Here is a 21,480-nt window from a genome sequence, read left to right on the forward strand (position 1 = left end):
TGTGTGTGTGTGTGTGTGTGTTAAGTGTCTGAGGCTGGATTTGAACTCAGGTCCTCCTTACTCTTGATTTTTTTTCTGATTGCTTGGATATGTGTATTAGCTTCAGTCTTGAATTTGTTCAGTCTGATTGATTCCCTCCTGACAATCGGTTCAGACCAGTTACTCTAAAGGAATGGAATTTTGGGACATATATCAGTTGTGGCATAAGGCAGGCCTCATTGAAGTACTGTAATGGAAGCTATCTGAGTGGAGAGCAGCACCAAGTGGTGGGAAAGGAATTAAGAAAAAAGAAATGGGGATATCAAAGACAAATTTCACCAATGACACAGATGTTGTGCCTGGGAAATGGAAAGAAACTCTTTTCCATTGTCTTCCATCTTGCCTCTCTTTTTCTTTTCCTTGCCAATCTCCCTCCCCCAACCTTCATCCTCATTTCTGTTCATAGTATCCAAAACTTAGACTGGTAATGTTAATATAATAGTATTGTTTAAGCCACATTCTAAGCCAAATAGTTGTTTTAAGGAACCCAAAGACCTAGGTTTTTGGAGCACAGAAAGCTAAAGACCAATCGTGACATTATTTATATGAGAAAATATGTTTTATATGATAAACAACTAACTAGACAACAAACTTTGGGAATTCAGCCCATCTATTCATAGGGAACTGCATGTATATTCCACCTTCCTTTTCCATCTATGAAAAATTTCTGCTTTCATTTGTTCTTCTAAAGTATCTAGTAAAAGGTCTGTTATAGGATTATCTTGCAATGATTGCAAAAGGAAGGAGAGGCTTAGTCATTGTGACATATGAAAGTGTGAGATGACTCTAAGATGTGTAACTCTTGGGTTCATCTTCAATATTTCATGCTTCTTTGAAGCTGGGACATGACTTTTGCCAAGAAGCTGTTGGTGGAGAGGTGATGCGATGAAGGAGAAGGAAGGCTGAGGCATGGTGTCAGATGACCTCAGTTCGAATCTACTGTGTACATTCAACTTTGGGCAAGCCACTTAAAGATTATTTGTTTTTAACAGATCAAGATATCCATAAAAAGAAGGGGTGGGAAGAGAGAACGTATTTTACCTCTCAATCCTACATGGACCAGTGTTTTAACATGACAGACTACAACTTTGAGGATTCATTTTAAGATGGCAAAACAAGGCACTAAATCAGAAAGTGTTAAGGAGGATCCCCTTAAACCAAAAGAAAAGCAGAAAGAGAGAGAAAACTACTTGAAGAGAAGTAAACTCTGTCATGAACTGCCTGTTATTGAGCTCTAGGAACAAATATAAGGGAACTGGTAAAACTGAACTAAGATGAGAAATCTTAAGGCATATTTTTCAACTTGTCCATTTAACAAAAGCAACAGAATCACTGCATTTGGTTCAGGCTAAAATTTTAGCCTGAATGCAGGTTTTAAAGGGACTGACCTCTTGACCCATTTCAATGAATTTTTCACTTTGCATCTGAATGTTTCATGTGTTGTGGAAATATCCTAGGTTCCTGAGAAAAGTTTAAAATAGTTTCTACAAAATAATCCTCAAATTACATGAAAATAAGACAAACATGGGATTTATTATTTGGTGCTTGTTATGCAAAATGTTTGAATCTAACCTTAATTCAATTTTTTTCACTAAATATTAAAGAATCACTATTTTTAGTAACAGTCTTTCTCCTTGGACCCCCATTGCTCCTACTTGATAGTTTAGTAATTATAACGCTTTTCAAATAATTGACATCTGTCTTTTTAGATGCTGAGCTCTCAGCTGTTTGCAGAGAGTGAACTGAGGAGGACTCTTCAACCAGACCAGTCTAGCACTACCCTCCATTCTAGACAAAGAATCCTTTGTAGGTCACATTACAGAGAACTCTCTACTGTGAATATTCAAGTACAATAAATGCTTTCTTTGGTCTGGTCATTGTAGGTACTTAAGTTCCTAGGAGCATAGACAGTGACAAGATGTTGGAAATCCTAGAAAAAAAACTAAGCAGAAGTCATATGTTTTCATCTTGATAAAGAATCATCATATGACTTATTTAGACCTATTGCCAAAACATTCATATTTTGGTCATTGGATTTTATTTGGATAACTGAACAAGAATTTAGAATTCTGAGTCCCAGCTCTTCACTAATCCACTAGGTGACTTTGGATAAATCACTTTACCTCTATGGGCTTCAGATTCCTAATCTGTAAAATGGGGGTGCGTGTGGGTGGATTATGACTTTTAATGTCTCTTCTAGTTCTTACAGTCCATAAATATTAGCCACAGTCATCTTTGGACACTTCTTTTTAATATTTATATTTATTTTTCTACATCCACTTCCATAAGTTTTAAATTTTCTCTGCCTCTGTCTCCTTAAGACAGTGTGCTATCTGATATAGGCTCTACAAACACATCCTTATTAAACAAATTTTTCACATTAGTCATGTTGTATAGAACAATTAGAATGAGTGGGAGGAAACATGAGCAAGAAAAAACAAAACAAAACAAAAAAAGAGAGCAAATAGTATGCTTTGATGTGCATTCAGACTCCATATTTCTTCCTCTGGACATTTTCCATCGTGAGTCTTTTGGAGTTGTTTTAGGTTCTTGCATTGCTGAGAAGAGCTAATTATCAAAGTCAGTCATCACACAATGTGGCTGTTCCTATGTACAACATTCTCCAGGTTCTGCTCACTTTACTCAGCATCAGTTCATATAAATCTTTGCATACTTTTCTGGTCTGCTTGCTCATCGTTTCTTATAGCACAATAGTATTCCATTACATTCATATACCACAACTTGTTCAGCCATTCCTCAATTGATGGGTATCCCCTCAATTTTAAATTCTTGGTCACCACAAAAAGAGCTGCTATAAATATTTTTGTACATGTGTGTCCTTTCTCCATTTTTATGATCTCTTTGGGATACAGTCCTAGAAGTGGTATTGCTAGGTCAAAGAGTATGTACATTTTTATAGCCTTTTGGTTATAGTTCCAAATTGCTCCCCATATTGTTTGGATTAGTTCACAACTCTACCAACAATGAATCAGTGTTCCAATTTTCCCACATCTTCTCCAGTATTTATAATTTTCCTGTTTGGTCTTCTCAGTCAATCTGATAGATGCTATGTGGTACCTAGGAGTTGTTTTGAATTGCATTTCTCTAATCAATAGTAATTCTTTGGACTCTGAAAGACAAAATATCTTTTTTTTAAAAATTAAATTGGTTTGTTTATTTACTTTTATTTTACAACATTCAGTTCCACAGTCCCTTGAGTTTCAAATTTTCTCCCTCTCCTCCTCCCCCCATCATGGCAGCATGCACTTGAATATAGGATCTACAAATATCTTCACATTAGTCATTAGTCAGGTTGTAAAGAAGGATTACAACTAATGGAATGATCAGTGGGAACGAGGAAACAAAACAAAAGAAGAAAAAGAAACACAGCAAGTAGTTTGTTTCAATCTGCATTCGGACTCCACATCTCTTTCTCTGGATGTGGATATCTCTTTCTATCATGACTCTTTTGGAGTTGTCTTATAACCTTACATTGCTGAGAGGAGCCCAGTCAATTGAAGTTAGTCAATCACACATACATTGTGTCTGTGATTGTGTACAGATCTCTCTTGGTTCTGCTTTTCTCACTCAGCATCAGTTTATATAAGTCTCTCCAGGTTGTTATGACGTCCGTCTGTTCCTCATTTCTTATGGCACAATAGTAATCCATTACATTCATATACCAAATCTTGTTCAGCCATTCCCCAATTGATGGGCATCCCTGATTTCCAATTCTTTGCCAACACAAAAAGAGCTGCAATAAATATTTTTGTACATATGGGTCCTCCTCCCACTTCTTTGATCTCTTTGGGATATAGCCCTAGAAGTGGTATTGCTGGGTCAAAGGGTATGCACTTATTTATAGCCCTTTGGGCATAGTTCCAGATTGCTCTCCAGAATAGCTGGATTAGTTCACAACTCCACCAACAATGCATTAGTGTTCCAATTTTTCCACGTCCTCTCCAGCATTTATCATTTTCTTGTTTTGTCATCTTAGCCAATCTGGCTGGTGAGATGTGGTACCTCAGAGTTGTTTTGATTTGCATTTCTCCAATCACTAGTGATCTAGAACATTTTTTCATATGTTTATAGATATCTTTAATTTCATCATCTGGGAGCTGCCTGTTCATATCCTTTGACCATTTATCAATTGGGGAGTGGCTTGTATTCTTATAAATTTGACTCAATTCTTTGTCTATTTTAGAAATGAGGCCTTTACCAGAGATACTGATTTTAAAAATTCTTTCCCAATTTACCACTTCCCTCTTAATCTTGGTAATATTGGCTTTATTTGTACAGAAGTTTTTCAATTTAATGTAATAAAAATTATCCATTTTGCATTTTATAATGCTCTCCAAATCTTATTTTGTCATGAATAAAAATAAAATATCTTAAAGCATCTTGAAGTAGCAATCAAATAAAGTCTGGATGGGGTGAGCTCTCAACCCCTGCAGAATGGAAGGACCCCAAAAACACAGGAGGATGGAACGATTACAAGAACAATAACTCCTCCAACTGGGGAGGAGCAAGACCAGAGGAGAAGGCGTCCTCCTCATGGAACGACAATTCTGGCAAGGATCAGGGCTGGGGAGGGCGCCAGCCTAACCAAGGATGGACATCAGGAAAGAACGGATGGGGAGAAGAAGTCGATCAGACGAAGAGCAGTAATTGGGAGGGTTCGGGAAGTAAAGCGGCCACCAGCAATTCTCTTAGTCTCTCTCTCTCCACGAGGTGCTGCTTCCAAAAAGATCTTCCGCCTCTCTCTAGTGTCTCTCCAAATCTACCTCACCAGCTCCTCCCAGTTCAGGACTTTCTTTTCACATCAACAAGCCCATCCCACAGGTGGGATTAACAAACTCTGGGTTTTAACACAATCAATTTGAAAACCAAGCCAATACAGGGGAATCTTTAATTGCCATTACTATCACACATTCATAGAAAGTGGAAATATTGGACCAATCATTAAGGATGATAGTATTAGGATTCAGCTTAATACTTTTTAACATCAGAGATTTGGATACAAGCATAGATGGTCTACCTATAGTACACTTACCATCTTCACAGGTGACAGGCAGCTAAGAGTGGAATTAAGAACCTTTGAAGGCAGGGACTATTTGTTTTTGTTTCTCCAACAACTAGCAGACTACCTCATAAAGTAGGCACTTCATAAATATCCATTTAGTTGCATTGAATAATTAGAAAATAGAATTAGAATCCAAAAAGATCTTGAAAGGTGGAAGCCATAGTTAGAAGTTTAATTTAATAAGAATAAATTTAAATTTAACAAGAATAAATTAACTTCTTGAGAATTTAATGGGTCCTTTCCCCTTCTTGAGAGGTGGACTAACATAAACAATTGGCCTCAAATTCAAAACCTGGGCTCACTCCTTTTTCTGACATACATTGGCTGTGTGATATTGGTCAAGTCACAGAATATTAGAAGTGGTAATATATCCTATGTAAATTAGTCCAAAATCTACCCATATAGAATCCCATCTAAAACATTCATGACTATCCAGCCAGTACTTGAAAACCTCAAATGATGGTGGGGAAATGACCACTGTCACAAAATAATAATGCTATTCATTTATCTCTGAAATTTATTCCTTGCTTTTATATTTTTTCCCTTGGAAAGATTTAATTTATTATTATTTGGGTTTTGTTATTGTTCTTACTTACTAACCAATGTATGCATTCTTTTAAGCCAGTGATTTAAGGGCTTTGCATATTTATTTATTCATCCATTCATTTATTTATCTGTCTCTCTATCATCTATCTATCTCTTCCTTTATTCATTTATCTATTTTTTTATTCATCTATCTATTTATCTGTCTATCTATCTATTATCTAGACTTAAGAAACTTATGGAGAAAATGTTACTATGCCGACTAAACTTAAAAGTTTTTCATGTTCTTTTTTTGAGAGCTAGTTATTACCAGCATATCCATACTTATACCCCTCTGTATCTCTTATTTACTATGTATTTGAACTTTAATATATTAGAGAGAAACCAAAGAAGTTTGTGATAGGCAAGCAGAATTTAAGAATTGTATGTGTATGCCACATAAAACGGCAGGTTTTTGTTGCTGGCAAATATACAGAGATGTGAAACAAGAGTGGAGAGTAAGGGCCTTGCATCCCACCTGTAGTTTTGTTTTGTTTTCTCCTAGCTTATTTGCATTTTAATAAAGGAATACTTTGGAATAGAGGTAATTTTCCTTATTAGAGCCTTTATTCTGGTCTTGTGAATTTGGGGGAAGTAGAATCTTTGAAATAGGTTTTCATGGATACATGTTGACATGTGAGAATTGAAAAATTAAAAGAAATTTTCAAAGTCAGAAAATTGCCTGGGACCAAATATTTCAAGTCAGTGTTAAAGAAAACTAGTTAAGATAGAGTTAATCATAGCTTGGGACATTCTGCTGGCATTTCTTGGCTTTTTGGTCATGGGTGATAACTGCCTTAAAAGAGCCATATTTCTTTTTGCTAGTGAGAACATTTTCTAATCACTGTACCCTGATTGAATAGAGCAGCAGATGGCCCCGAAGAGGACAGACAGACACTTGAAGTCTAGCACATTGTCATAGAGAGAATTCAAGTGTCCATGAGACCAGTGGAAACATCCAACAGAGACAAAACTACTGAGTGTGGGGAATGTTTCCTAGCAGAAACAATGTACCCAATGGAGAGCATGTACTGGTGTTACTAGTTGATAATGGCATTTCTGCCTAACTAGAGGTATAAGTTGTCCTAATAATGTGTGTGTCTTGGTTACACATTTCCCTCTGTGTATGCCTTCCACACATGTGACCTGATCACATACTTTCTCAATATGTATATCCCTCTAATGATGACACGGTAAACCGTGGTATAGTATATACTATATTTGCATGAGTAAAGGGAATCTATTTCACTCTATTTGCTGTTTGATTAAACATCTTTGACTCTGAACTAATGTGTTCAGTTATCTGGTAAAAGTAAAAACACATTGGTGGGGTTCATGAACTATTGCTTTGAGTGGTCACTGAGCCACAGAATAAATGAAACCTAGTGGGTTTTCAGGAGAGGAATGGAGAAGGCAAACAAATCATACATTTTATTGCTGTTTCGTTTGTCTATAAAAGTTCCATACATTTCTTTTTTCAATTATTTTTTGTTATTCTGAACTTATCAATAAAAACAAATGTGAATATTTACAAATGGTGAAAAGAATTGTATGTAAAACCACATATCTTTATTACATACAGTTTCTGTTTTTAAAAAGGATATACATTTGTTATGGCTATTTCAAAGAGGTTCTGCTTGTTGTCTGACTTCTTCCAACTTCCTCCTTTTCTGTGCTCTTAAGAATGCTAAACTGATCCTCTTTTATTTTCATTTTCTTATCACTACTCCTAATTCTCCTTTCCAAATCCCTCCTAACCTCCCATTAATTAAATCCTCCCTTATAACAAATAAGCATGGTCAAGCAAAACAAACACATACATTTTTCATGTCCAAATATGTATATCTCAATCTACTTTCCATGGCCCCTAGTCTCTGTTAGGTGGTGAGTAGCGTACTGCATCATTAGTCCTCTGGAGTAGTAATTGGTCATTTCATTGATCAGAGTCCCCGAGGTGTTCTAAGTTGTTTTTCTTTAGTTACACTGCCAGAAAAAGAAAATGCTACACTTTTTAGACACCTTTGGACCTTTCTATCGTGCCCTTTTTTCACTGGGAAATCATATGATCATGTAAGATTGAATCTGCCTGATACATTTCATCCATATCCTCTGTCTCTCTGATTGAACCCTTTGCCTGGATGGCAGGCCATGGGCTTCATGGGCCTGTATTTAAAGAATGGCTAAAATGGCTACACCTCTTTTGGATTTCTCTAGAATTTTCCATCATGCCCCGGAATCAGGGACCATCTCCCAACTTCCTGCTTTTCAGCTTCCTTTTGCATGTTGTCTTCTCCCATTAGTTCATAATCTCCTTGAAGGCAAGATCTTTCTTTTTTTTACTTTGTATTTGTGTTTCCAGGGTATAACATAATGACTAGCACATAGTAGGTATGGAATAATTTTTTTTCAACTCACTGACTGACTTTACTATGCTGTAATTATTGTAGAAGTTGTTCTCCTGGTTCTGCTCAATTCATTCTGTATCAAATAATACAAGTCTTCCCAAATTTCTCTCAATTTGTTCCACTTGTTGTTTCTTATAGCATAACAGTATTTTATTCTGTTCATATACCAAGATTTGCTTAGCTATTTGATGGATACCTGATTTGTTTCCAATGCTTTCCTATAACAAAAACTGTTGCTATAAATGATTTTGTACATATAGGTCCTGATTGTTTTAGAATTCATTGAAGTATACGCTTAGTGGTTGTTGTTGTTGAGCCTTCATTTTGAAAGAAGACCAATGACATCATGAGGGTGATGTTTTGACTCACTTGACTTGATGGGTTTAAGTGAGGTAGAGTTGCTCAAAATCATCAGCCTAACTCTCTCTTCCAGGGTTACTGAAGTCCAATGGCAAGACAAAAGTCAAGATGATTGGCAGTAATTGGGATGGATGCGGGGGATGACCTTGGTATTTTCAATGTCTAACCAAGCTCTAAGCACTCCACAGCACCCGCTTCAATTGCCTTCATGGCTGTTGGAACAAATCATTCTCATCTGTACATTCCATCACAGGAACTCTTCACATGCTTGAGGTAGACATCCCCCTAACTACCTCAAGTCTGTGAAGACTAATAGTTGTATCATTGGGCCAAATAGTTGTATCATTGGGCCAAATGATATTGGGCCAAATTCACATGATTAAGTGAATTTGGGGGTGTATTTCCACATTGCTTTTCATAATATCAGGACCAAGACCCTACTCTATCAACAGTACATTAATCCATCTGTTAACCTGCAGCACCTCAAACAATTGTCATTTTCCTCTTTTGTCAGCTTTATCTATCTGATGAGTGGAAGGTAGAACCTCAGAGTTGCCTTAATTTGATTGTTCCCCAAACATTTCTAAACATGCTTACAGGTAGAACTCATGAAGCTCCATGCTTTATATAGGTTCTGGGCAGGATAAGCAATGCAAGTTCTCAGTAAAATAAAGAGCCAATGTAGTATAATGTAGTGATCACTAAATTTTGGATGAAAGCCTCTGGGTCAGGAACAACTGAGTTCAAATCTTGCTTTTGTTGTATAATACTAAATAAGCCATTTAACTTTCTGAGCCTCAGTTCCTCACCTAGAGAATGAAATGGTTAGGTCAGATGGTTTCTGTGACTACTTTTAGCTCCAATTCTAGGACCCTATGATACACATCACAACGCTAGCTTCCAAACTTATTCCCTGTAAGCAAGTCCAGAAACTTCTTAGGTTCTTACTTCTTTCATCTATAAAACAAAAGGGATTAGGCTAAATGGGTTCTAATATCCCTTTAAATTATAATTTTCTACATCTGAACTAGACATGGAATTTAATGTCTTTCTATAAATGTAACAAATACAGATATTATAATCTTCAAAGACAATATATTGAAGAGGACAGAGTAGTAAATAAAACTATTGTCCCCTTGATAAGTATATTGAAGAAGAGAGAAAAATAAATTCAAATACCATATGACAACTTTGTTTCAAAATTTGGGAACAATTGCTAGATATCTGAGCATGATTACTTCGGAAAGATTGAAGTCTTTTCTCAATATTTGTGTTTCTTTTTTAGAGAATCAAGATTATTTAGTGAAGTGCTTTTTTTTTATGCAAGGCAATTGGGGTAAGTGGCTTGCCCAAGGTAACACAACTAGTAAGTGTCAAATGTATGAGGTCGGATTTGAACTCAGGTCCTCCTGATTCCAGGGCTGGTGCTCTATTCACTGCACCACCTAGCTGCCCCTTGAAGTGCTTCTTAAAAAGCAATTTATATATTAGTAAAAAATTATTGTAATTGTCATCATTTAATACTTAGCTCCCTTTTCTACTATCCAACATATGTATGTATGTATGTATGCACACACACAAATACATATTTACAATTTTTCTAAGGTGAAAATGTTATTTTTTGGCACAAATCCAGATTATCAGTACTTTCATTGATTCTGTTATATCCAATAAATCACTAAAATAATCAATGAACACTAGTTATTGACCTCTTATATGTGTTAGCACTGTTAATCAAAGGCATAAGGAAAAAGGAATATTCTGCAGAAATATTAAGCCTGTAGTTTTAATAATTGAGCATATTTTATATGGTAAATATTTGGTGAACCTTAAAGATTCATTCATATAAATAAATGATAGCTATTGTGATGATTTTTATTGTTCTTGGAATTATTGCTGCTATTAGACTACTAATAATGACTCCAAAATCTAGTATTCTGAGATTGTAGTTCCCATGCCCTGACTTATTTCTCATGATATTCCTACCCTCAACTTTCATAACTCCAGCAACTGTGTACAGTGACAACTCATAATAACAAATCTCAGAGTACAAAGAAACAGCTAGTTCTTTAATCCCTGGATCATAGGGCATGTTGTCATAGACCTGCAGAGGCAAAGACTCTTTTTAGACAGGGTTGTATCTTCTGTGGGAGTGGTGGGTGGATGGTTTGCTTTACAGTTCTGTTCCTTAGTGGTACATTGGAAAGAGGAATGTTCCAAAATAATGAGATTTTAGTTTTAATACTGGTTTTACTATTTACTATTGTAGCTATTTGATCTTGAAACTTCTTTTTCACTGTGTTTCCTTTTCTTCATGATGATCTCTAAAGTCACATTCTCTGACCTTGCCTCTGGAGGACCCAGAAGAAAAGACACATTAAGGGATGTTTTGGCTAATAACTATTGTGAGACTAGATCCTACAAACTTTCATGAGTTCAGTTCATATTTGAGGTCATAGTAATCAGATTTTAATTTTTTTTCCATTTCTGCAGGATTATTTTACAGATGTAAATAGAGAATTGAAGAAGGATCCCCAACAGGATTACCATCTAGAATATGCCATGCAAAATAGTACACACACCACAATTGAATTTACCAGGGAGCTACATACTTGTGACATAAATGATAAAACCATAACGGTAAGATGGTTTAAATCTGAATTTATGGATAAATGTGCATCGTTGAAATTAATTTTATGTTATATTTGGAAGCACCAAGTCCCTACATATGAATTTTGAAAACAAAATCATACTTAGTTCATATGTAAGCCTTTAAAAAAATCAATATTTTATGGAATTTGGTGTCTCCATCTGATTTAATATATTTCAGCTAAAAGATAGTATTATAGGAATGACATGAGCAATGATTAAGAAAAAATAGTGGCAATACATTTATTTGTTAAATGAACACAAAACCAGTTTCAACTTTCCTTTTATTTTTGAAATGAATTATGCAATCAACTTCAGATAATAAAATCTTAGAGTATAGTTACACCTCTATGTGATTTTTTTAAAAAAGCAATTGGGGTTAAGTAACTTGCTCAAGGTTACATGGCCAGTTATGTCTGGATGTGGTGCTAAGTATCTGAGCCCAGATTTGATCCCCAGGTCATCCTGACACTGGAGCCAGTGCTCTTACTCTCTGGGCCACCTGGCTGCCCCATCTATGTGATTTTTAAAGAATTACAAAACTGAGAATCAACTTTCTCTGTGGAACATTTGTGTTTTCAGCTTTCTTGTAACAGTAAAAGAACATTATACAAATTTAGAAATCAACTTGAAAACATCTGAGACTCTTTCAATTACAGTACAGGCATTTCTTAAAAGAAAACATCAAAATATGTATTATACTTCCAAATTGTTATGATACAGTCTGTGAAAGTTGAAATTTTGGTATACCTTTTTGTGATCTTAAAAATAGATATAGGATCAGAGTTTTAGAAGCAATGAAATTGGTAAGATAAAATAATTTAATATTTCACAAGTGTATTATTATTATTACATTGATATTGACTTCATCAACATAAACCAAAGCCCCTCTAAGTCTCAGTAGAAGGCTTCATGAGTTCTTGTGGACAAAACATCGTTATGACCTGATGGACAAATTTCTGATATAAATATCTCCACATTTAGCTAGGTTGGTCTTGGACTCATGATTCATTGAAAGGATGTTGGTGGAAATCTTCTTGGCTTGATAAGACCTGCAATATAGTTTGATTTATTCTGCCATATCATTCAACAATCAATGATGACCTGCATGCAGCATAGAAAAAGGACTTCTGTATGGATAGATATAATTATCATATTTTTAAATAGGGGTACTTGAAAGGATTCATAGTTAAATTGATTTATAACTACTTTTCCTTTAGTCTCAGGATAACGAAACATTAATCTTAAAAAAATATTGGGTTCCATATCATTAAAATGAATGAGATAATTTAAACCCTGTGAGGATGTGCACTTGAGATACTTAGATTTTTAAACCTTGTGTGAGTATGTGTATTGAAATACAGCTATCAAAATATTAAACAAAAAATAAACAAGGTCACAGTCCAAAGTTTAAGAACCTTTGACTTAGAAGATAGGTTTGTGTAACACCTTAGAAAACACCATATGTTATATTGGAATTAAATCCATCCCTATATTTTTAAAAAGATCATTGATTTCATTGGTTTGGGTACTCTCTCTATCAGCATTGATAGCAATTAATCTACACATTTTTAAGAGCTGCTTATATACTTCCAAATTCATCAATCTGAGGTGATTCTGGTGATTAAACTCTACTATATTGAAGACAAAATACTACTTTCTCTCATTTAGTCAATTAAAATATTAAAATGATAATTATGTTTTGAAATGCTGATTAGACATAATGAAGAATGGATCAAAATGAAACAAAAAATACATGCATCATCAAGATTACTTTCATGACCTACAGAGTGTAATCATTGTCTAATATTGAAATAGTAGTCACAGTAATTCTGTTTGTTAGGGAAAGGAACACAGATAAGATCTTAAAGGAAAAAGTTTTACTTTTGTATTTCATTTCAAAGCTGTTCTGACAAAACAGCTGTCAGTAGTAATAGAACTGTGTGTGGGTGGTCTGAGCACTTGTTTTTTTCCTTTGGCCAGCCTTGTTAGTTCAAAACAGGAAACTTATTTGACTTAACTGGATTGTCTCAAGTCACAAAAGTTCAAAATGGCAGAATTTCCTTTATTACAAAAATGATTATACATATTTCCTATTGTTGTCTGGTCGTTTTCAGCCATGCCCTACTCTTCATGTCCCCATTTGGGGTTTTCTTTGCAAAGATACTGGAATTCTTTTGTCATTTCCTTCCCCAGCTTGTTTTATAGTTGAGGAAACTGAATTGAAGAGCTTTAAGTGACTTGCCCAGGCTTACACATCTATAAGTGTCTGAGGGCAGATTTGAACTCAGGAAGATGAGTCTTCCTGACTTCAGACCTGATACTCTATCCATCTAGCTGTCTCTGATCATATACATACGCCAATAAATCAATATCTCATTTGTAGATCCATTTGGATTTTATCAATGAGTACTCCATACATTTAGAAACCTATCTGGAACTTCAATGATGGGTGGTATACTAAGTACATGGGCTTTTTATTGTGAAACCAGATAGAAGTTCTGAAATGAAATGTGATTTGGATGCTTTTCTCCCTAAAGTGATCAATTACACATCACATTGGGCAAAAAAGTGGTCTGTGTACTTCCCAATATGAATATTTGTATGCATGGTGATAGTTAAACCAGAATTATCTAGAGTTGTCTTTTTTTTTTTTTTATCAAATCAATGACATGGGGGTAATCTGGCACTCTATTTTTGGGATTAATTGCATCATCTTCCAAGAAGCAATGAATAGAAAGCTGGTCTGGGAGCCAGGAAGACCTGCATTCAATTTCTACCTTTGGTAAATACTGGCTGTATGATCTTGCACATTACTTGACTGCTCACTGCTATATGCAACTCTCTAAGACTCAGTTTTTGTTAAAACAAGCATTTTATTTTTTTAAAGAACAGAAATGTATTTTCTATCCATACCACCTTTACTTCATTCAAAAAAGAAAAGAAAAACAAATTTCATGAAACAAAAATGCATAGTCAAATAAAACATTCTTTCACTGTCCATGTTTATATATATATAAACATGGCCAATGAGAGAATATATATATATATATATATATATATATACATATATTACTGCTATTGTATAGATTATTTTCCTGGTTCTATTTATTTCATTCATCATCAGTTTATAAAGGTCTTCAAAATTATTTACTTTTATAATATTGATATTATGTGCTTTCATTTATGCTTTTATTCTTTATTTACTTATATATCCTGCTTTGCAAAAGTTTTTGATTTGTTTATTAAATGAGTTAGGCTGTTGTAAGGAAAGGGCTTGTCTGAAACTAATTTTCATATGATGGTATTTTCATTTAGGAAAGCACAGTGAGAGTGATATGGGCCTATCACCATGAAGACATTGGTGAATCAGGTCCTAAATACCATGGATCTAATCGGGGAACCAAGAGTCTGAAATTGTTGAATCCAGAGAAAACCAACGTTTTGTCCACAGTCTTATCATACTTTGACTTGAGAAATAAAAACGTAAGTCTCTTTGGGGTTGTATATTACTTTGAGATGAAAGTTTTGATTAAATGGAGTACCTTTCCTAAAGCAATTGCTTTTGTTTACAAGGGGAAGTTGCTTGACTTTCATATTTCCCTTCCCTTCTATTAAGACAGGTGCCGATTCCAAATAAAGGCACGACGTATTGGTGCCAAATGTTTAAGATACCTGTGTTCCAGGAAAAGCATCATGTGATAAAGGTAGGGAACCTACTCACAGATTAAACTTGGTCTGCTGATATATGACAATTTGCTGTCTTTAAGCAAGTATCTTGTTCTTATATATTTCAAGTTATAAGGCATCTTATAGGTCATCTGGTCTAACTTCCTTGTCTTCTAGTTGAGGAAACTGAGGCCTAGACAGATTAAATTACTTGACTGAGGTTGCTAGGTAATAGATGGCAGAGCCATGAATCTAGGTCTTCTGACTCTATATCTAATGTCTTTTTCAGTATACCAAATAAATAGAAAATATATTTTAATTTGTCACACCTGGGTAAAATTATATGAATTTTTGAATCATGGATAAGTGTAAAAAATACAACTAGTTTGGCTAAATAAGGACAGGCTTAAGCTTCACTAAGTTTTATAAATCTCAGAAAACACTATCCCTCTAAATGTTTTATTTTTACCTCTATGAGATCTTGCTTTTACATACTAGACATAAAAAGTCTTCCAAAGAAGAAGAGTAGCAGTTATACATCTATGTATTTGTATGCATGCATGAATGTATTGTTTTTAATAATGGGAAGTAAACCATTTCATCAGTTGAGGTAGCAATGTTAATTGCTAATTGAAGTAGAGCCTTGATATAACCTTGTACATTCCACCAAAGAGGGTAACAGCTAGCAAACACTCATTCAACAGATAATACTTAAGCACCTACTGCGTCCAGCATGGTGCAAGCTACCAAAGACCTTCACAAAGCACAATTATCAAATTGCATACACACATACTCACACATACATATTGGAGAGAGCTTTGCAAGGCTTAAAAAGCTATATAAAGGCTTGCTACTATTATGTATCATCCTCATTATTATTATTAAGACATGAATACTGTTCTCAAAGAATTTATGACGTAATTAGAAAAACAAAACTAACATCTGTGAAATAATAGCAATGCAAGATAATATTATATATACATATGTGTATATGTGTGTGTGTAAAAATTTGTGTCATCCTCAACTCCTCTCTATTGCCCCCCTCCACAACAATTGTCAAGTCCTATCTTTTCTACCTTCATAGAATTACTTCCTATTCATTCCCTTCTCTTCTCTAATACTACAACCATCCTGGTGCAGACTTTCATTATCTCATGCCTGGATTATTGCAATAGCTTGCTATTTGGCCTCCCAGCCTCATTTCTTCCCACTGCAATTTATTTTCCGCTCAGCTGTCAAATTGATTTTCCTAAACCACAGGCTTGAGCATGTTTCTCTTCTATTCAATAAACTTTACTGGCTCCCTATTACTTCTAGGGCTAAATAGAAAATCTTCTCATTTTTAGAGCCATTTGTAACCTGGACTTTCTACATTTCTAATCTTTTTACACCTTATTCCCCACCACCGACTCCGTGATCCAATGACACTGGCCTCCCTGCTTTTCCTTAAACGTGACCTTCCCAACTCTGAGGAGAAGGGTTAAGCATTTGCTTAAGGCTTGATTTGAAAGGGATCAGAGAAGTCATTTAGTTCAAACCATTTAGTTCAAACATTTTAGAGATGAAAAAACGAAAGCACTGGAATATTAAGTGGCCCAAGGTTGGATGACTAGTAGTGGTACCTTTATTTTATCCCATACTTTTTACTCCTCATTTGGTTTATCTGCTATTGGAAATGACATTTTCTTTTTCAATAGGGTATATAATTAGTGAATATCATATGTGAACACTGAGAATAGAAAGGAGTATATGATTTAGTTCTTTCCTTCAGGAAGCTTAAGAATCCTTTTCAGAAAACCATTTATTTTACTCAGTTCAACAACAAAAAATACTTTTATTAAATGCCTACTATGTACAATGCATAGCTCTGTGATGGAGTTTTTCTCTATCTAGTCCCTCTGTAACTACTAAGTTGCCTTCTCTTCACTGGAGAAAGAAAAAAATAGGGATCTTATCCAATTTGCTAGTTCTTTAATTTTGGGAATGGCACTTGCAGAATTGAATGCTGCTTTTGGAAAGCAAACATGAAAGGTTTCAGATAGTGTCCCAGGGGAGGCAAAATAAGTCATTATAATTGCATACCATAGTTATAGTGTGGTATGATTAAAAAGATTAACCATTGGTGACTAAAAGAAAAGACTAAAATGAACTCTCGTTATAGTCAGAAGATGTGAATTTTATTCTTGGTTCTACCACTTCCTACTTGGGTGTCTGTGAAAAAATGACAGCCTCTATTAGTCTCAGTTTCTTCATATGTGAATTAAGGATATGAAAATTTTGCACTACCTCCCTTAAAGAGTTGTTGTAATAAAGGTGGCGTGTAATTTGTAAGGTTCTGTATAGAAATGGAATACTATCATCACAACCACCACGAATGATTGACAAATAAGGTCTTCAGTAATCTGATATACTGTTTTCACTGCAATAGAGCAGAGTATATTACTTACCACCAAGTTTGATTTTATTGTGTCTTTATATTTTTCTGAGTTATACAAATGCAAACTGTTTAACTTGGCAGCATGTTTCCCGGGACAAGAAAACCTAAGCAGATTTATTGGTAATATCACCAAAATCAGATATCCATGAAATGTCTACAAAGCCAGAGAACTGAACAGCCATGAAATATCCACTCATATGGATCTGTTTTCATCTACTATACCCATCTCATTTTTAATATCAACATGTTAAAAAGAAATTCTAGCCCAGTTTTCCCATTGCATGAGTCACTTCCATTTTAAAACAGGATACTATCTACTGAATTCTCCAACATTAACACACTTTTATGTTTCTGAAATGTCAGCTAGGTTAGTGTATTTCTGTTTCAATTGTGGGAAATTTTGCTTTCCTAGCATAAGAAAAGGATGTAATTCTTGACAGCTGACAGAACTATCTCTGTGAATCTCTTTACTTTTTTTTTTTGGCATAACAGGTTTTTTTTACTCCCAAGGTATTTCACTTTTATATTCTGAACATTTATATTCTGAGCACTGAGAGGCAGCATGGTATGGTGGCTAATGAGTTGACCTTGAAGGTGAGATGTCCTGGGTTCAATTCTTGTCTCTGATATACACTAAATGTGTGATTCTGGGCAGGCTGTTTGACTTCTTGGTTTTCTAGTCAATTGTCTAAAACTCTGTATTGTGATCTGCTTTGATACAGGGAGTTTCATCACTCTAGAGTTACTTCTATCAATGAAATCACAAATCCAGTCCTTATTCATATTATGTGCATTAAGTTGAAATCCTATAGCCATGATTTTGTTTTTGTTTCCTGTTGTTTTCTATTATTTTGAGATAACCTGGAAGAGTAATAAAAGCACTTGAGTGAAAATCAGGAGAACTAAGTTTCCAGTCTCCTATGCCCCACCCCTCACCCCCCGCCCCAAGCATGCTCATTAGCTGTAGGAAAGTCATACTTTTCTGAGGTTTCTCATCTGTTGGTTTCAATTATTTCTAAGGTCCCTTCAATCTCCAGTGTCCTTTGAGTCTACTTTTTTTGTATTTGTATGTTTTGTCTCTTCCAATATCCAATAAATTTATAAACAGTATGAAGCTTAGTCTATTTGTCAGGATCTCATGAATGGTAACAGGCAGTGGCATGAAACCTCTGACACGGGACAAACTACCAGGACAAACTAGGGAGAGCCTCGGAAGGTGTTGTCAAGGATGCACCTGTCATTGGCCTTGTGATATATAGTCATAATTGCTCAGCTCATGTACACTCTGAGCCTAAGACTTAGGGCAACTTACAGCACAGCCTAATGCAAAAGATTTTTTTTCAAGGAAACTCAAAACCCAGAGAAATGTTTTTGTCTATTTTCATTCACTCTGCAGAAATGAGATTTTCTTACATCTTTGCTTTTCTAACTGCATTGTTTTTCAATTTACTGTGATTTATAAAGATATTCTATTTGCTCCTTCTATTTCATTAGTTGCATCATTACTCCAATGTTCAAAATCTCTTACATCAAGGTATTTCACACCACCATTGAAATTCTTCATATTGAAGTATTTTTAGTACTACTTCCAACACCTGTGTTCTTGTTGTTAACTGTTTTGTCATGACATCTAGCAAATTAAATAACTTTGGACATGTTAGGGGGGAAAATGTCAATGTGCTATAGAAACAGAACCTCTCAATTCTCTTCTTTGGATGTTTCCTATAGTTAAGCTATGTCTTGACTACAATTATTTTGACCCTTGTTCTAGAAAGTTCTTATTCTTCTTGTTGCTCTTCATCTCCTCCTCCTCCTCCTTCTTCATTGCATTAAGAAAGGCATATTGAGCATCAGACAATATATGAAGATAATAGTCCCACCATACCAGAGCTATATCTGGATTCTCCTCCCCTCCATCCTCCTCCTCCTTCCCCTCCTTCCCTTCCTCCTACTCCTCCTTTCCTTCCTCCTCCTCCTTCCCCTCCTCCTCGTCTTCTTCCCCTTTCTCTTCTTCCTCCTCCTCCTCTTCCTCCTCTTCCTGCCCCCTCTCTTTCTTAAATCATGTCTAAGGTCCCTTCAATCTCCAGGGTCCTTTGAATCTATTGTTTTGGAATCAAATACCCTCTTCCTTCTTTTTCCTTCTTTCTTCTCCTCCTTTTCCTTGCCATTCTCTTTGTCTTCCTCCTCCTCTTCCCTAAAGCAGCATATTCCACTGTTGGACAGTTTTAATTGTTAGGGTTTTTTTTTTCAACTTCTTTACATTAACCCTAAATTTGCCTCTCTACAGATTCCATCCTTTACTATTAATTCTTCCTACTGAGGCCAAGCAAATCCTTCTCCCACTTTTCAATTTTTCAAATACTTAAAGGCTGTCATCAAATACCCACTAAATCTTCTTTTCTTCAAGATAAACATAATAAATTTCTAAGCTAATACTTATATGGAAAGTGCTCAAGGTCCTTCAACATTCTGGTTGCCCTCCTCTGGATACTCTCTAGTTCACCAACACTAACCCTAAACTGTAGTCCCTCATTGAAAACAGTAATCCAGATATAGCTCTGGTATGGGGGACTTCAGAGATTATCTGATATCATATCTTCAGAGATTATATGATGCTCAGTATGCCTTTCTTAATGCAGTTAAAGGTTGAATTAACTATATCACATACTTTATAAAGCCATATATCTAGAACTGAAGAGGACCTCAGAGACCATGTTGTCCGACTCCTTAATTTTATAGGTGAGGAAACTCAGGCTCAGAGAGTTTAAATGACTTGCCCAAGAGCAGATAGGTAGTGTCAGAAGTGATTTGTATTGTGGAGTCAGCAATCTTTCTGCTGTCCCATTGTGCTTCCATATCAATCATATTGAATGTGAAATTCACTAAAACCACCTTTTCAGACATGCTTGCTTTCAGTCTTGCTATTGCCTCCACTATCTTGTACCCATGAAATTGTTGGAATTTTTTTAGTCCAAATATGACTTTGCATTTACTTCATCAATTTCATGTCATTCAATTTGGCCCAATATTCTCTAGACTGGGAAGACTTTTTTTTGAATCCTGACTCATTTGTCCAACATGCTAACTCTTCTTCCAAATCTGTCATCTGCCAATTGACAATTTGATGAGTTAGTCATCTCTCCTTTTATCTGAGTCACTGACTTTCCAATCTGTATTTCAAGTAATATTTATTCTCTCTCTCATTATCACCCTGACTCTCTCTTTGACATTTCCAACCAAATGTCCCATAAGTATCTCAAACTTAAAATGTCCCAGGCAGAACTCATTATTTCTATTGAAGATACCACCATTTTTTCTGTCACCTAATTTCAAAACCTAGGAGTCATCCTCAATTCTCCAGCTTCCCTCACTCCAATCAATTGCTTTTTAGTTGCCAAGTTTTATCATTTCTATCTCCATGATGTTATTCTTATCTGTCCCCTTCTCTCTACTCAAATGGCCACCACAGGGATTCAGGATTTAACTGTCTCTTCCCTAGACTATTGTAATCATTCCCATGATTTTCCTTCTTTGTCTTTTTTCTTTTGTCTTTTCCTTCTTTGTCTCTCCCCTCTCCAGTCAATCTTCCACACAGCAAAAAAGTAATTATCTTAGATTCTCCTTCTAGACATGTGCCTAGCCGTGTCATCTCACTAACTCTAAAAAGCTCCATTGACTGCATCTCCCTCTGCTAAGATACAAATGTCACTTTAACATGTAGAGTTCTTCATAATTGATTCCATCTTCCTTTTCTAGAATTATTATACATTTCTTCTCTTCACACACTTTACATGTCTGGCAAACCCATCTTATTCAATGTTCCTCATATACAATATCCCATTGCAAAATGTCTGTGCTTCCATACAAACCATCTGTACCCCATGCCTGGAATGGACTCTTGTCATAGCTCATCTCAAAATCCCTAGCTTCCTTTCCATGTAAATCTCTTTGAGTATAGTTACATTTTATTTGTGACTTTATACCTCTAGCACATAGGACATGGTACAATACTCTTGAAGAGTTGTGTATGACAAATTTTTTGAGAGAGAAACATAATTTTGGTTGCTATTAAATTGTTTTTCAGTCAGGTCTAATGCTTCATGATCCCATTTGGGGTTTTCTTGGCAAAGGTACTGGAGTGGTTTTCTATTTCCTTAAGGGAACTGAGGCAAACAGAGTTAAGTGTCTTGCCTTTGGTCATACAGCTAGTAAGTGTCTGAGGCCAGATTTGAACTCAGGTCTTCCTGATTCCAGGT

The 21,480-nt window shown here is 35.4% G+C and overlaps 1 protein-coding gene across 1 annotated transcript in view; it reads left to right on the forward strand.

Annotated features, from left to right (window-relative positions):
- MOXD1 (monooxygenase DBH like 1) overlaps window positions 1-21,480 on the forward strand; it is a 111,466-nt gene that overhangs the window by 20,458 nt on the left and 69,528 nt on the right. The window contains exons 3-5 of the mRNA XM_069077376.1: window positions 10,963-11,109; window positions 14,437-14,604; window positions 14,742-14,825. Of these exons, the coding sequence (XP_068933477.1) occupies window positions 10,963-11,109; window positions 14,437-14,604; window positions 14,742-14,825 (399 nt within the window). The remainder of the gene's footprint in view (window positions 1-10,962; window positions 11,110-14,436; window positions 14,605-14,741; window positions 14,826-21,480) is intronic.

Source organism: Petaurus breviceps, unplaced genomic scaffold (assembly GCF_028583685.1).
Source record: "Petaurus breviceps papuanus isolate PSGF00001 unplaced genomic scaffold, PetGlider_PUasm1.0 90977, whole genome shotgun sequence".
Taxonomy (NCBI): Eukaryota; Metazoa; Chordata; class Mammalia; order Diprotodontia; family Petauridae; genus Petaurus; species Petaurus breviceps.